The sequence below is a fragment of the Lithobates pipiens genome, unplaced genomic scaffold, assembly GCF_037356315.1.
Source record: "Lithobates pipiens isolate NorthernLeopardFrog02 unplaced genomic scaffold, aLitPip1_a1.2 Scaffold_16, whole genome shotgun sequence".
In the NCBI taxonomy this organism is placed as follows: domain Eukaryota; kingdom Metazoa; phylum Chordata; class Amphibia; order Anura; family Ranidae; genus Lithobates; species Lithobates pipiens.
Window position 1 is genome coordinate 124,036,950 of NW_027507748.1, and position 16,054 is coordinate 124,053,003.

The 16,054-nt window shown below is 41.7% G+C and overlaps 1 protein-coding gene across 3 annotated transcripts in view; it reads left to right on the forward strand.

Moving 5' to 3' along the window:
• The window catches only part of RAB34 (RAB34, member RAS oncogene family), a 61,300-nt gene that overhangs the window by 14,206 nt on the left and 31,040 nt on the right, over nucleotides 1-16,054 (forward strand). For all 3 annotated transcript variants that reach the window (XM_077480408.1, XM_077480410.1, XM_077480409.1), the window contains exons 2-3: nucleotides 1,876-1,968; nucleotides 10,921-11,012. In XM_077480408.1, the coding sequence (XP_077336534.1) occupies nucleotides 1,915-1,968; nucleotides 10,921-11,012 (146 nt within the window). In that variant the 5' untranslated portion in view covers nucleotides 1,876-1,914. The remainder of the gene's footprint in view (nucleotides 1-1,875; nucleotides 1,969-10,920; nucleotides 11,013-16,054) is intronic.

Genomic DNA, 16,054 nt, shown 5'->3' on the forward strand with positions numbered 1-16,054 from the left:
CCAGTGTCCTGCATGCAGTTTTATATTATAAAAACTGTTCTTTCTGCCTGGAAACTGGAGATTGTCCATAGCAACCAAACTGTCACTTTACATCAAAAATGGTTTTAGACCAGCTAGAAAACAGCGATAATAAATTGGAATCACTCGCAGAATTGAGTGATAGCGATTTGTGGGGAGATCCGTCATCAAATACTGAAAAGTAATGACAGTGACAATTCTGCAACTGAGCAAATTTCAGTGTTTTTGATTTGCTTACATTATTGAATAATTTTTATTATTGTTATATTATTATTTGGTACAATTATTTATAGTTATTTATTATATTATAATTTATGATTTCATTTTTCAAACTTTATCATACCCGGGATGTCTGCTAGACTCTGGTTTGGACAGATTTAAGAGAGTAATAATATGAATTACAGGACTACAATATAAAACGCCAAATTTTCATGCAAAATAATGGTACCGCTTTTAGCACCTAAAATCCGAAATAATCGTACCGCCAGGGAGGTTAAGTAAATCAACCCTTGTTTGTCTAAGCCCCTGTACACACGGTCGGAGATTTTGACAACCAAATCCTTCGGATTTTGTTAGTCGGATCTTGTCCGAAACTGTTGCATACACACGGTCGGGCCAAGTTGTCGAAAAATCCGATCATTCAGAACGTGATGACATAATTTCGTTACGATGGGACTACGTTCAGACTAGTAGCCAATAGCTTTGATGTAGGAATTTGATCTGAGCATGCGTGGCACTTGGTCCGATCAAAATTCTCTACACATGATCGGAGTATGTCCGATCGAACCAGTTGGTCGGGAAATATTTCCAACATGTTGGAAAATTGGGTCCGACGGATATTCCGACGGAATCAGTCCGATTCATACCACACACAGTCGGATTATCCGACAACACGGTCCGATAGGACACATTCCGACGGATTCTCCGACCGTGTGTACAAGGGCTAAGACCCCTTTCACATCGAGCCGCCTCGGGCTTTAGTGGTAAAGCGGCGCCATTTTTAGCACCGCTTTACCGTCATTTTAGCACCGCTGTTCGGCCACTAGTGGGGCGGTTTTAACCTCAGGTTTAACCCTCGGGCTTTCACACTGGAGTGCATTGAGGAGCTGTTTTTGGGCGTTTTGCAGGCGCTATTTTTAACGCTATAGCGCGTGCAAAACACTGCAGTGTGAAAGGGGTCTTCTTATCTTATTATAGAGCCAGCTTAGGAGCGCATACGCATGAGGGCACCAACAGCAAACGGATTGCTATGGGGGTACTCGAGGGGGGAGCCAGAAGTGGTGTTGGGGAACCTGGGAAGAGGAGGATTGGAGCTGCACTATGCAAAACCATTGCACAGGGTAGGTAAGTATAATATGTTTGTAAAGGTTTTTATTGTTTGAGATCTCCAGAGTTCCACAAGTCCCTGCACTATGGATTATCTAATCAGCAGCCTCAATGTAGACATTGTCAAATGTTTCCCCATCTGTCAGATCGATGCCCTGGCTGCCGTCATCTAGTGTTCTCCTTTTATGTCCATACAGCCATTTGCTGCACATTGTAACATAAAATACTTTATTTACTAAAGTGTGAAGTGAGGGGACGTGACTTGGAAACAATCATATTTTCTAAATTTCTCTTTTATTACTGGATATTTGTTTACTTCATTTAAGTAAATCAGACCCAATAAGTCTGAATTACCTGGACAGTGGCACAATTTGACTTTGATTGTATCTTTTGAGTTTGTGTCCTGATCTACCTTTAGAAAGTCTTTTCATTGGTACATGTAAAATGTATCGATTTGTAAATGGTATGCAATTCTTTTCTTTCCATATTAACAATTGATCACCATTTATTTATTTTTGTTCTGTCATGAAGGATTTAAACATAAAGCTGGAAATTTGACCACAGTTGGCGATGAGCGTGCTTCCTCCAGTGCGGCGAGACCGGATCGTGGCAGAGCTGCCTCAGGTAAGACAGGATAATGATGAAATTGTGACATGATGATAATTGGGGTCCCACACTATTGACCCCTCTGTCTCTGTGCACAATATGGGAAGTAAATCTGGACATAGATGGATTAAATATCAGCTGCTTCCTGATGAATCAGCTGAAATGTGCTCAGTAGGTGGCCCTTTTCAATGCCCATCATCCTCCAGTTGAATAATCAAAGGAGCCTGGCTGAAAAATGTGTGCTGAACACTGTTGGCTGCATACACACTATAGCAGCGTGTGAATGCGGTTAAATCACATGATTTTGTGTGTGTGTGTGTGTGTGTGTGTGTGTGTGTGTGTATATACAAAGCATGCTAGAAATGCATGTCAAGCTTACATTGCCATTCAATGTTACTTTTTGCATGTGTATGTGTGTATCTCTCTCTATATCTATATCTATATCCTCTTTATGCAGTCAAGAACAGAGATTATGGGATCACTTATAAAAAAGAGGAAAAAAATATGATAAGTGATCCCATAATCTCTGTTCTTGACTGCATAAAGAGCTTAGAGAGCAAGCTTTGGAGAAACAGCACTACACTGGTCTTCCCGGTGAATGGATGTGCAGGAGGGTGTGTCAGCTTAAGTCTGATCATTGGAGGACAGGCAGGCTGAGTTCCCAGGACCGAGAGAAAGCTGACCATGCTGGGATGGATGTGATTTTGTGCTTAGCATGGTCAGTTTGAAATGGGATGCCAGGATCACCAGGAAATTCACACAAAGGAAACAATACAAAGAGAATAGGGTACTTTTTAACACAACTACATAGTACAACAGACACATATTAGGAATATGATATGCCCAGGTAACATATTCTTTAACTGCCTCACATCTGCTTTATAGACAATTGACAGCGGAGCAGGGTGGCTCTCGTTCTGGGGCGCAGTCTCACTGATCATCAGTGCCCTGATTACAATGTAGCCCCAACAGTGCCCATCGGTGAAGCCACTCTGTGCATTCAGTGATGCCAATTTGTGCCCATCAGGGAGGCCAATCTGTGCTGCCTTTCAGTGCCCATCAGTGCTGCCCATCCGTGCCACCTATCATTGCCCATAAGTGCTGCCTAGCAGTGCCTATCAGTGCCACCTACCAGTGCCCATCAGTGCTGCATATTAGTGCCTCCTCATCAGTGCCCATCATTGCAGCCTCATCAGCGCACATCACCTGCTTAGATTCTTTTTATGTTAACCCTAGTACACACAATCAGAAAATTGGATGAAAAATACCACCTTTGAAGTGATGGTACAATAATACAGAGCAGATAGTACAGAGCTGATCACGACAGTTCATGCAAAATTATCTGAAGGGACAAACGTGAACATTTTTCTTGTACAATACCAGAATATATGATTTTCATTTAATCAGTACAGCATTTGTCTGAAAAAAAAAAAAAGACCAAGACCATGTATGCTCGGAAATGAAAGAATACATTACAATACAACACATTACACCGCTACCACTTCCGAAGTTGTATATTGCGGTACGAGAATTTATGTAAATTGAGTAATCTCTTAATTTTGGATATGAGACTAGAATGCAAAAAAAAACTGGACGAACATTCATCTGATACTCTTATCCTTTTTTTTTTTTTTTTTTCTCCTTTAAGGCTCTATTCACACCTGGGCGTTTTTCTGTTCTAAGCCTCAGCTCTAAAAACGCCCAACAAGACCAATCCCATTCATTTCAATGGCCCCTGTTCACATCTGAGAGTTCTGTTGCCTAAAGCAAAACGCCATTGCTCAATAAAAATCAGGAGCTTCTTTTTTGGCAGGTTACAGGTGTTTTTCATTCTTTTACATTGGTGGCCTTTTGACCTGCACAAAATCGCAGCAAATATTGGGGTAAAAATCGTGCGACTTTCTGCCTGAAAACAATACGCTCAGGTGTGAACGAAGCCTAAAAGAGAAGTGCAGGATTTTAAAAAAATGAAACACTCATATTTACCTATGTGGATGCAGCATTGATCTTATGCTGCATCTGTCCCCCGATGCCTTTACAGGAACTGAGCGATCAAAGAACACTGATCGCTGAGTTCTTGGTCTTCAGTCAGCAGAGAGCTGGCGACTGTCAGTCACAGACTTTTCGCTCTGCCCCTTCAGTGCTCGCTGGAGCGCCGGGCTGTGGAGGGGGCTGGAGCAACTGGTTCATGCTCAGCGGCACAGTTAAGCCTCATACAAAGGATGAAAATATCGGACGAATCGTCGATTGTTTTGTTTTTTTGCATACTATTCTCATATCAAAAATGGAGTGGTTACTAAAGTTACGAAAATTCTCGTAGGACAGAATACAACTTGGGAAGTTATGTAATGTGTTGTATTGTAACGTAATGTATTCTTTTGTTTCCGATCATGCAGGGTCTTGGTCTTCTGATTTTTATTTTTTCAGACACATACTGTACTGAATAAACGAAGATCATACCTTTTGGTGTTTGTCCCTTCGGATAATTTTGCATGAACTGTAGTGATCAGCTCTCGAAAGCAGTGTACTAACAATCAGATCATCATATGATTGCTTTGAAAGCGGTATTTTTCATCCGATTTTCTGATTTTTGTGTACTAGGCATGAGAGGCTGAGGCAGGTGCCAGTCGGACATGCTTTTCCTTTTGTATAAATAAATATTATTCATACATTCTTCTGAATGAAAATATCCTTGCTGTAACATTATATATTATATATATATATATATATATATATATATATATATATATATATATATATATATATATATATATATATAATATAGTATTTACAAAGAGCATACACTGTGTATGAACATCTACTGTGCTCTGCCGCTGCCTATTCCCTCCCCCATCACACTGTGTACAAGCAAACAATCTGCAATTATAATGAATCTCTACCCTAATGAGTCACTGTATTAGACATGTCTGGTTTGTCCCAGAGGCATTTTTTAGACTTTTTGCAGACAGTTGGGTTTACAGCGAGGATAGAAGTATGTGCCAGACTGCAACATATTGGCGTATTAGGAAAAAAAAGATGAATCATTTCTAGGATTAATGCAATATTTACAGACAGTAATTTAAAGTGGTTGCAAACCCACGAGGAAAAAAAAAACCTGCAAGACAAAGGCATAATGAGCTAGTATGCATGGCATACTAGCACATTATGAAATACTCACCTTAGATCAAAGCCCCTGCTGTGGTCACCGCACACTGCTCCGGCCAGTGACATCGCTCCCAGATTTATTTCCACGTATCACAGGCTCTGGCGTTGTGATTGCGTTTATTTTTTTTCCATCCTGTTCCTCTGACTTTTGTCATCAGTGTGGTTGAAAATAAATATTGATTTGATTCGACTAAAGATTAGAAAATTGAACCAGATTTTCATGGAAAATTTTGGAAAACGAAGTTTACTAGCGACTGGCCAGCTTTACTACTGACTTCACTAAATATGCCAAAAAAACAGGAAATGACACCTACTTATGGCTACTAATTTACTGCAATTTATTTATTCATATAGAAAATATAAAAACATTATGCACTCCCATCACCTCCTAAATTCCCCCCCCCCCCCCCCCCCGCTCCCCTATTCCCCCCCCTGGAAACTCCCCTGGAAAACAAAAACGCCCAATCCCAAACCCCGCCCCCCGTTCCCCTCCCAGAACTGGGACCTGGTCAGACATATGTGACTCACTGGAGCACCACTAAAAAGTATAACCATGATGGGATGGCTAGTCACAGGGCCTCAATGCCAAGCTGGTGTAACCTATATTGCACACCATGTATGATATCAATGTAATCTGAAATAATGCTCTCTCTATTATGTATCCATGCATGGGCAGCCGATGCGGTAGTCTGCTATATGATAGATGAATCCTGTGCATGTTAGTAAAGTGCATGCATGTCAGAGGTGACTTGGATCTTCCTATTGCTGTAAAAAGTCCTTTTTAATGCACTGGTAACTCACAAGAAATCCAGTCTGGGATAGTTAAAGATGGAAGGTACTCTATGCTGTTGGCTGGGCCCAACCTGCTCTACTGCAAATATAGGACGTCCTCATGTCTTCAGGGATTACCTACCTGTAATGCAATATTGCCAGTATATATAAGTGCAGCTGATATGACCCTGAGCCCTGAATAGTGTAGTTCCTGCATGTAGAAGTGATATGTGCAGTAAGCTGTTGATGGTGTTTTTGAATTTTCAAAGATCTCACCACCTCTGGGTCGTCACAGCCTCTGTAGAGATATTTGTAACAGCGTTCTATGCAGGCAGCAGCATCAGTAAGCCAGCAGACATGGGATCAGTGTCACTGGTGGGTTTCTCAAACTGGTCTTGGCTGGTGTGAGGAACAGAGACCCTGAGGGGCGTTCCCTCTTGGTGTCAACGCATTTCATCCTACCTTTACTACTGTACTTTTTAAAGGGATAATTCACATTTTTACAAAAAACAAACCTAAGTATTATGTTTTTTTTTTTTTGAAGAAGAAGAATCCTTACTTTTTCAGCTGCTCATTTCACTGCCCTCCCCTCTGTGCATTAGATTTGCAGCTCCCAGAAACTCACGTGTGAGCACCCAGCTTTTTTCCCTACCCATGCATGCACATCTCTAGCAGAGCGTCACTCAGAAGACATTTCAATAGCAACACCGAATAATACACCAGATAACCAAATATACTGTACAGTAAACCGCTGCTTTGGTTCTCAAGGCCTTTCTGTGGGTAACGGTACAATTAGGCCTCATGCACACTGCAGCTAAAAAACGCGTTTGACTTTTTTTATTTTTATTTTTTTTATTCTGCCTCTGCATGCCCCTCCATGTTAGGTTATGAGTCCATGTACACAGGCTTTGGAGGGAGGAGCATTTAGCGGCAGAAAAAAATAGTATCACTTGCCCATTTAGAGAGGAGTTTTTAGGCAGAAGAAACGTGCTAATGTGAGTAAATGTGCGCAGGAAATAGATATATATTTTATCAAAACATCACTGCTGTTAATGCTGTGCGGTTCCACAGTAAAGCTGTCCATACATTATACAATTTATATATATAAATAAATTGTATAATGTACAGCCAGCTTTACTGTGGAACAGCACAGCATTAACAGCAGTGATGTTTTGATAATGCATACTAATATATATATTAAAAAAAAAAAAAAAAAAAGTCTCCCCACTTTTTTAATCAGCTCACATGATGATCTGGTGTCTGGGTTCTCCATAACAAAAGATTTACCGCCAATTTCGCGCCGCTATTCGGCCGCTAGCAGGGCGCTTCTACCCCCCCGCTAGCGTGCCGGCGGTATAGCCTCGCTGCCCCATTGATTTCAATGGACAGGAGCGGTGTATACACCGCTCCTTCACCGCTCCAAAGATGCTGCTAGCAGGGATTTTTTTAGCATCCTGCCAGCGCACCGCTCCAGTGGGAAAGCACTCAGGGCTTTCACAATGTAGACACAGCAGCCGCTCTTTCAAGGCACTTTGCAGGCACTATTTTTAGAGCTGTTGTGCCTGCAAAGCGCCCCAGTGTGAAAAGGGGTCTTATATTTTCCTGTCCTGGCAGTGCCCATATTGCTCGTGGGCATGTGAAGCCCGCAAGCATAATTTTCCAGGATACGGTGCAGCTGAGTGACCAGCATGCACCACCCATTCTCACGCATTTGCAGTAGGAGGGCTTGCAGTGCCGCAAACTTCACGTTGCCATCACAACGAGAGGTGTCATCGGAGGTTCCCGCCCCGTTGTGAGGACAACGTGAGAAGTTTACCACATCACTTCCCATTTTGAAATAACCCAATTCTAGCCCTCAGCGGTGCCCACTGACTACTGGGAAGTGACGTCAGGCGCTGCGGTGAGGAAGGGGAAGGTTAGAAGGGACCACATAGCAACAGGGATTAAAACATAAGTAAAGAAAAAATCTGTCCAAATGTTATTTGTTATATGCTGCACAGTTATATAAACATATTTTTATTTGTGGAACTCTGTATGAACAGCCAAAACTGCTTAAAAAAAAAAATATATATATATATATATAACTCTTATTTCCAGCACATTCTACTTTGTACAAACAGCATGTAAAATTACACCCTCCTCTTGGTAAACCACCAAGAGCTCTCGCCCTGTGTGGTCTCAGTGTTGTAGATGTGGCCTCAGGCCTTGTTGTCTATGCAAGGAGAATGAGCAAGACGACAGAAGAGGGTGATGGTGCCAGACAGGAAGTAAGCTCTCATTTTCTCAGCTGTTGCCTGGATGGAGCTCGTGCCTGCAGCAGAAACAACACAAACTGAGCGCAGCACTTCTAGAGAGCATCAACAGCCTCCTTGTTATAGAAGCCAAATAAAACTATGGAAATTAACATTTTTCCAAGGCTGAAACAGTTTTATCAGCGCCTTTGCTTTTATTTGGATGTAATATACAAATCAAAGGACTAGTAAATATGAAAGGAAGAAGATACTTTGGGCTCATTCACATGTGTAGTGCTATCTAAAGGATGGATTGCTCTTCAGAGGGCATTTGACTGGTGATGAAGAGGTGTTGTGTTGCCTCTTCCCTGCCTGACTTAACCCTGTAAATGCCCCACTACTGCACTCCAGGTTTGCCAACCACCATTAAATTTACTGAACGTTTGTAAAAATGTGATATTTTCTTTTTTCTTTTTTTACTACTGCCAGTAAATATCGGGAGGCTAATCATTTCATGCCATGTTGACTTTTTACGTGTAAATCAAGGAAATGACTTTATCGGTATAGTCCGTGTTTCCATATTATCTTTATACTGTTCAGATATTCACTGTGTCAGTTTTCTATAGGAATTCTGTAATTCCTGAGGTTGCCAGTAAAAAATGTGCTCTGCCAGTAAATTTTCCATGTTTTGTCAGTAAAAAATGCTGCGGGAGGTTGGCAACCCTGCCGCACTACAATCATGTGCATTGCAACCGGTTGCAGCGCAGCCCATAGACATGCTGATTAATATTTGCCTACGTGTACAGACTTCAGTGGCTGCATGCTCAGGTTCAGGTGGACAGTTGGGGGGGTGGGGTTAAACCCGTAGTTCAATCTTCTGGTTTCACCAACCCTAGCTGTTAACCGGTTTAGGTTCGATTCCCGGCACATTTTTCCCTGAATTCACACCTGAACCAGATCCAAAACCGCACAGGACCCTTTTCAAAACCGCACTGTGGCAACCCACCCCGGACATTTGTGAACCGGCTCCATTGAAGGCCGGTCACATTCACATGTTATGCAAATTGGATGCGGTTAAATTGGTTGTAAATCCTTAAAAAAGGAAAAAAACCTGCAAGACAAAGGCATAATGAGCTGGTATGCATAGCATTCCAGCTAATTATGAATTACTTACCTGAGATCGAAGCCCTCGCAGGTGAACTCGTACAAAGCTCTGGCGGCCGACATCGCTCCCAGAGTTACTTCCGGGTAAAGCAGGCTCCGGCACTGTGATTGGCCGGAGCCACATGCACGCGGTAGCTGCCGGTAACGGCACAGTCTATCTGAAGTAACGGCACATACGTGCAATTGCTTCAGTGCGCATGTGCTGATGACGTGGCAAATACAGGGGATATACCCTAAACCGTGCAGGTTTAGGAGATATCCAGTGTAGCTACAGGAAAGCCTAATTATAGGCTTACCTGTAGCAAAAAGTGGTTGTAAACCACTTTTAAAAATGCATCCAATTCGCATATATGTGAACCCAGTCTAAACAAAGAATTATTTTCATATCTGCACAGCAAATGAAATATGTGACCACTGACCTTAGTTAAGAATTGTCAAAGTGGAACTGAACTTTTGGTTAAAGAGACTTAAGATGGCCTGGTTTGAGAGCTTACCATCTAAAAGAATGGGGCACATGATACAAAAAGTAATAATTTTGGGTGATGAGTTTTAATGGAGGAGGTAAAAAAAGACTTTTTAGGTAGAGCTGGATTTTCAGGGATTCCCTGAAAGTAGACAAGACAAAGTAGGATATAGCAGGGGATTGGGGAAGGGAGTTCCACAGTATGGGAGTGGCTCTGGAGAGGTCCTGGGGGCATAGAAGAAGACAATGAGGAAGCTAAAGAGCAGGAGACCTAGAGAGGAACAAAGAGGAGTATTTGGGTGATATTTTGAGACAAGGTTAGTAATGTAACTCTGGGCAGAGTAGTGGATGGCTTTGTAGTATGTTGTTAGTATTTTTAATTTTATTTGTTGGGCAAGTAGAAGTGATGGGAAGAGAGGGGGTGACGACACTGAGTGGTTGGTGAGGGTGGAGGAGTCTGGCAGCAGCATTCATGATAGACTACGGGGGGGATAGCCTGTGCTGAGGTAGACCAACAGAGGAGAGCGTTGCAATTGTTAAGGTGAGAGATAACTAGGGAGTGAATGAGAATCCCATTCCTGTGGGAAAATGATGTCAACAGACTCGATGGTTAGCGATCGGCTAAGTTCTGTGCCTTGGGGGAAAAAATTCTAATGAAATGTGGATGTCCCAGTGCCTGTAGACATACACACGACCGGACTTTCCGGCAGACTAGGTCCGACGGTCTTCCCGACCGACTGTCTGAACGGACTTGGCCCCACCCAATCACACCAGATTCGAACGATTCGAACACAGATTCGAACGTGATGACGTATGACCAGACTAGAATAAGAAAGTTCAGAGCCAGTAGCCAATAGCTGCCCTACCGTCAGTTTTCATCCGTCGGACTAGCATACAGACAAACTGATTTTTTGATCGGACTCAAGTCCGTTGGAAAGATTTGAAACATGTTCTTAATCTAAAGTCCGTCTAATTTTTCGACGGCAAAGGTCCAATGAGGCCCACACATGGAAATGTCCGACGGATCCGATCTGCTGTCAAAGTCCGGCCCCGTGTACACGGCATTAGGTTAAGGCAAGCTTTCCGCCGTTAATGGACAGAAAACTGGACAAATGTCACCACCAGTATACATTCAATAATTAATATTCTGAAAATTGTGCATTTACTTTTTTCTAGTGTTTCAAGAAAGAGGCATGTCTTCACACCAGAGACTCCTTTCACTCCAAAGTGACCAGTGCATGTAAGCAACAGAGAACAGGGACTGTGGGGTAAGTTAACCAGGCTATTGCTGTATATATTTGAATATTTTACACATCGTCATGTGATCAGGGTGCACCCTCACCCCCAAAATCAGCGACTGGAAATCCCTGCTGCTATGTTACTAATGCCGACACCAAAGGAAACCGAATTGGCCTATCTGTGATGTGGGAGCAATTGAGGAAGATGGGCTAGTAGAAGCGTTTCACTCCCTTTCACCAGATGGCTTGTCATTCCTGTTCTTTACCAAATGCTTTCATCTTACTATTTGCTCTTATTTGCTGTATCTAAATCTGCCAAATGTTTCTCCCTTCTCTGAACTCACAGGCCTTTCCCAGTTCATTCACTGGCAGTGCCTCAAATTCTACGCTAACCGCATAAGTCATGATGTATTTATTTCCTGTGTTTCTGTACTTATTGCTTAGTACATAACAGAGCACATAGAGCCATTACATCAGTGCCCCAAAAGAGTCGATTGTCCCTATTTTTATCATGAAAGAACAATTAAGGACCCTTCTGGGAAGAATCCAGTTAACCTTTTAACCAAGTTTTTATTTGAATTGTGGAAATTCCCCCCCCTCCCCCCCTCCAAAAAAAAAATCTTTGACTGTTTGCTGGATGTAGCAGAATACACTTTGGCCAAAATGTATGAAGACATTTGTTTTTGTTTTTTGTTTTTTTTATTTTAGTGGATGGGTTTTAAAGGAGAAATAAAAAATATTTTTCTTTCAAAATCTTTGGTCTTTTTTCATTTATAGCGCAAAAAATAAAAAACCCAGTGATTATCAAATACCACCAAAAGAAATCTCTATCAGTGTGAAAAAAATTATATCAATTTAGCTTGGGTACAGTGTTGCATGACCGTGCAATTACTAGTTAACAGCTTGCCGACCAGCCGCTGTCATTATACTGCGGCAGGTCGGCACAATCCCGCGAACTGGCGTTTCTGTACGACGGACCCTTCAAGCAGGTTAGCAGACGCGCGCCCCCTGCACTGCAAGGGTGCCAATGTGCGTGGCTGGCAGTCACAACAACCGCCGGCCACGCGCGATCGCGGGCACGAGAGCCCGAACAGGGACGTGTTTGTGTAAACACACACACAAATCCCTGTTCTCTGAGGAGAGACAGATTGTGTGTTCCTACTAGCTAGTTACAAGGATCTGTCATTTCCTCCAGTCACTCCCATCCCCCTACAGTTAGAACACACACTAGGGAACGCAGTTAATCCCTTGATCGCCCCTAGTGTTAACCCCTTCCCTGCCAGTGACGTTTACACAGTAATCAGTGCATTTTTATAGCACTGATCGCTGTATAATTGTCAATGATCCCAAAAGTGTCCAATCTGTCCACCTTAATGTCGCAGTCATGATAAAAATCACAGATCGCCGCCGTTACTAGTAAAAAAAAAAAATAATAATAAAAATGCCATAAATCTTTCCTCTATTTTGTAGACGCTATACCTTTTTTACAAATCAATCAATATAGGCTTATTGCGATATTTTTTTTTTTTTTTTTTTTTATTACCAAAAATATGTAGAATACAGATCAGCCTAAATTGAGGAAAAAAATAGCTTTTTTTTAAAAAAATGGGGATATTTATTATAGCAAAAAGTATAAAACATTGTGTTTTTTTTTTTTTTTTTAAATTGTCGCTCTTTTTTTGTTCATAGTGCAAAAAATAAAAATCGCAGAGATGATCAAATACCACCAAAAGAAAGCTCTATTTGTGGGGGGAAAAAAATGGTCGTTGAGCAGCCAAATCTTCCGGGGCTGAAGTGGTTAACCACTTTCAGACCGGACTATTTTACTGGCTTAAGACCAGACCACTTTTTGCGATTTGGCACTGTGCCGCTTTAACTGACAATTGCACAGTCGTACGACATGGCTCCCACACAAAATTGATGTCCTTTTTTTTTCTCCACAAATAGAGCTTTCTTTTGGTGGTATTTGATCACCCCTGTGGGTTTTTTTTTTTTTTGCGCTATAAACAAAAATAGAGCGACAATTTTGAAAAAAACCCATCATTTTTTTTTACTTTTTGTTATATATATCCCCCAAAATATATAAAAAAACATTTTTTTTCCCTCAGTTTAGGCCGATACGTATTCTACATATTTTTGGTTAAAAAAAAATCGCAATAAGCGATTGATTGGTTTGCGCAAAAGTTATAGCGTTTACAAAATAGGGGATAGTTTTATGGAATTTTTATTAATAATTTTTTTTTACTAGTAGTGGCGACGATCAGCAATTTTATTTATTTATTTTATTTATTTTTTTATTGTGACTGCGACATGGCGTACACATCGGACATTTTTGACACATTTTTGGGACCATTGTCATTTATACAGCATTCAGTGCTATACAAATGCACTGATTCCTGTGTAAATGACACTGGCAGTGAAGGGGTTAACCAGTGGGTGACAGTGTAGGGGTTTAGTGTTCCTAGGGGCGTGTTGCTAACTGGCGGGGACTGGGCTTTGTGTTAGTGAACACTGATCTCTGCTCCAGTCACATGGAGTAGAGATCAGTGTCACTTGTTGCTAGGCAGAACAGGGAGATGCTGTTTACAACAGCATCTCCCCGTTCAGCCTCCCCGTGAGACGATCGTGGCGCGCACACGATGGCAGGGCGGCATATAGAAATGGGCGTACCTGTATGCCAATATGCCTGCCCGTGTCATTCTGCCGACGTACATCGGCGTGCGCCGGTCGGGAAGTGGTTAAAGAAGAACTGCAGTCTGCTCGCATAATTTGTAATAAAACAATTTTTGCTATTCTGAAGCTTCCCTCCAACCACTTTGCATATTTTATATATACTGTGATCCTGTACTTGCCAAATATGCTGCAGAAATCTCCCTCCACTGATTCTAGCTGCATCCATTTTACCCGTGGGCAGCTGAAGCTACTGCCTGTTTACTTCCTGGATTTACACAGACACACAGAGGCAAAACTCCAGCTCTGCAGCTCCCATTGGCCCTCTTATGACTCCCCCCCTTCCTGGCAAACTCTTAAGAGAGTGTGAGAGGGAGCAGTTTATGATGTCATAAGCCTAGGCTTTTTTCCAGACAAGAAAAGAAGTATAAGGTATTTACTGGCAGAAAATGTTTTACTATCCAAAGTTAACACAACAAGGGCAGAAAATGTAATGGATGCAAAAAATGACTGAATTTCCGCTTTTTAAAGTAGCGCAGTGCAAATAGCAAAAAAATGGCCTGGTTATTAAGGGGGTAAAACCTTCTGGAGCTGAAGTGGTCAATATTACAATTGTAAGCAGTACATATGCAGGATAGTTTATATCAGGGATTTAGGAGTATGTGGCAGAAGAGTTAGTGGGATGCCAAGGACATTGGTTGCAGTAGACAAAACATTCAGTTTAAAATTTTTCACACTTACACAACTCTATTCCTAATACAAAAAAATGAAATGTTCACCAAAGCTAGCCCTCACAATCCAGCTATACTGGGTAATAAGACATTAAACTGTATAGTATGTATAGTAGAGTAAAGCTGGCCATGAGCTAAAAGATTTATTTGTTTAGTTTGCAAATATAATCTAGACTGCTCCATCCACACAACCTGCGTGGATGGACGCATCCCCCCAGACTATTGTATTCAGACAGTATTCCTCATTGGCGGACAGCCAGTGAGAAGCGAGAGGGGGCAGGCTGAGCCCTGCTCTATGTGTCAATGGACACACAGAGCAGGGCTCGGGAGCGAGCAAGCATGAGTGGCGGGGGGAGGAGGTTTACAATCACTTTAAGGTGGTTGACATTTTCCTGCTAATGTCAGAAAGAGATCAGGGGCATGAAAGACATAGGGGCGCATTAGGTAAAAAAAAAAAAGGACCAGTAACCACTTCAGCTTCAGAAGGTTTTACCCCCTTCCTGACCAGGCCATTTTTTTGCAATACGGCACTGCGTTTTTTTTAACTGACAATTGCCCGGTCGTGCGATGCTGTACCCAAATAAAATTGATGTTCCTTTTTTCCCTTTTTTTACGTGTATATTGATTGGTTTGCGCAAAAGTTAGAGTGTCTACAAACTATGGGATCGATTTGGGACTTTTTATTAATTTTTTCATATTTTTTACTAGTAATGGTGGTGATCAGCAATTTTTAGCGGGACTGCGACATCCAAATCTGGCACTATGTGACACCTTTTGGGGACCAGTGACACCAATACAGTGATCAGTGCTAAAATAAATGCACTGTCACTGTACTAATGACACTGCGAGGGAAGGGGTTAACATCAGGGACAATCAAAGGGTTAAATGTGTAAAAGGGGGTGCTTTTTAACTATGGGGGATGTGCTTTGACTAAAGGAAAACAGATCTGCGTTTCTGCTTAGCAGATCTCAATTTTCCCCTCTGGCAGAACGGCTGTCTGCCTTGTTTACATAGGCAGACTGCCAGCTTGGCTCTCTCCAAATGATCGCCGTGTTTCCAGGTACAGTGGGAGCAGGTTTCCGGGCCGCGCATGCAGGCCCCAGACCGGGAAGGAGAAATCACGTACAGGTAGCTGATTTGGAGCTTAAGGGCTGCCCTGCCACAGTATTAAGTGCCTGGGGAGCCTGTTTGTGTAAAAGACTTACAATTTTAGGGATATTTTTAATTATTATATCTTTACCATAAGTAGTCTTGGGTAATATACAGTAGTATACAAGAAACTGTGCAGAAATCTCAATGCCGCACCTTTTATTGAGGTTTCCTCACAAATGAGGCTTTATTTTGGTGGTATTTATTCATGACTCTTTTTTTTTTTTTTTTTTTGCGATATAAGTGAAAAAATTGCGGAAATTTTGATTTTTTTTTTTAAAAGAAATCCAATAAAATCGAATTTTGTCATAAATTTAAGCCAACATGTATTCTGCTACATGTTTTTGTTAAAAAAAATTCCGTTAACTGTATAATAATTGGTTTGTGTGATCACGGACAGATGTATGCAAATGATCAAGTACAGATGTGCGCAGGTGATCACGGACATATGTGTGCAGATAATCACTGGGACATGTGATTTTAGTGGGACATATGTGGAGGGCAGGTGTTTTTTATTATTTG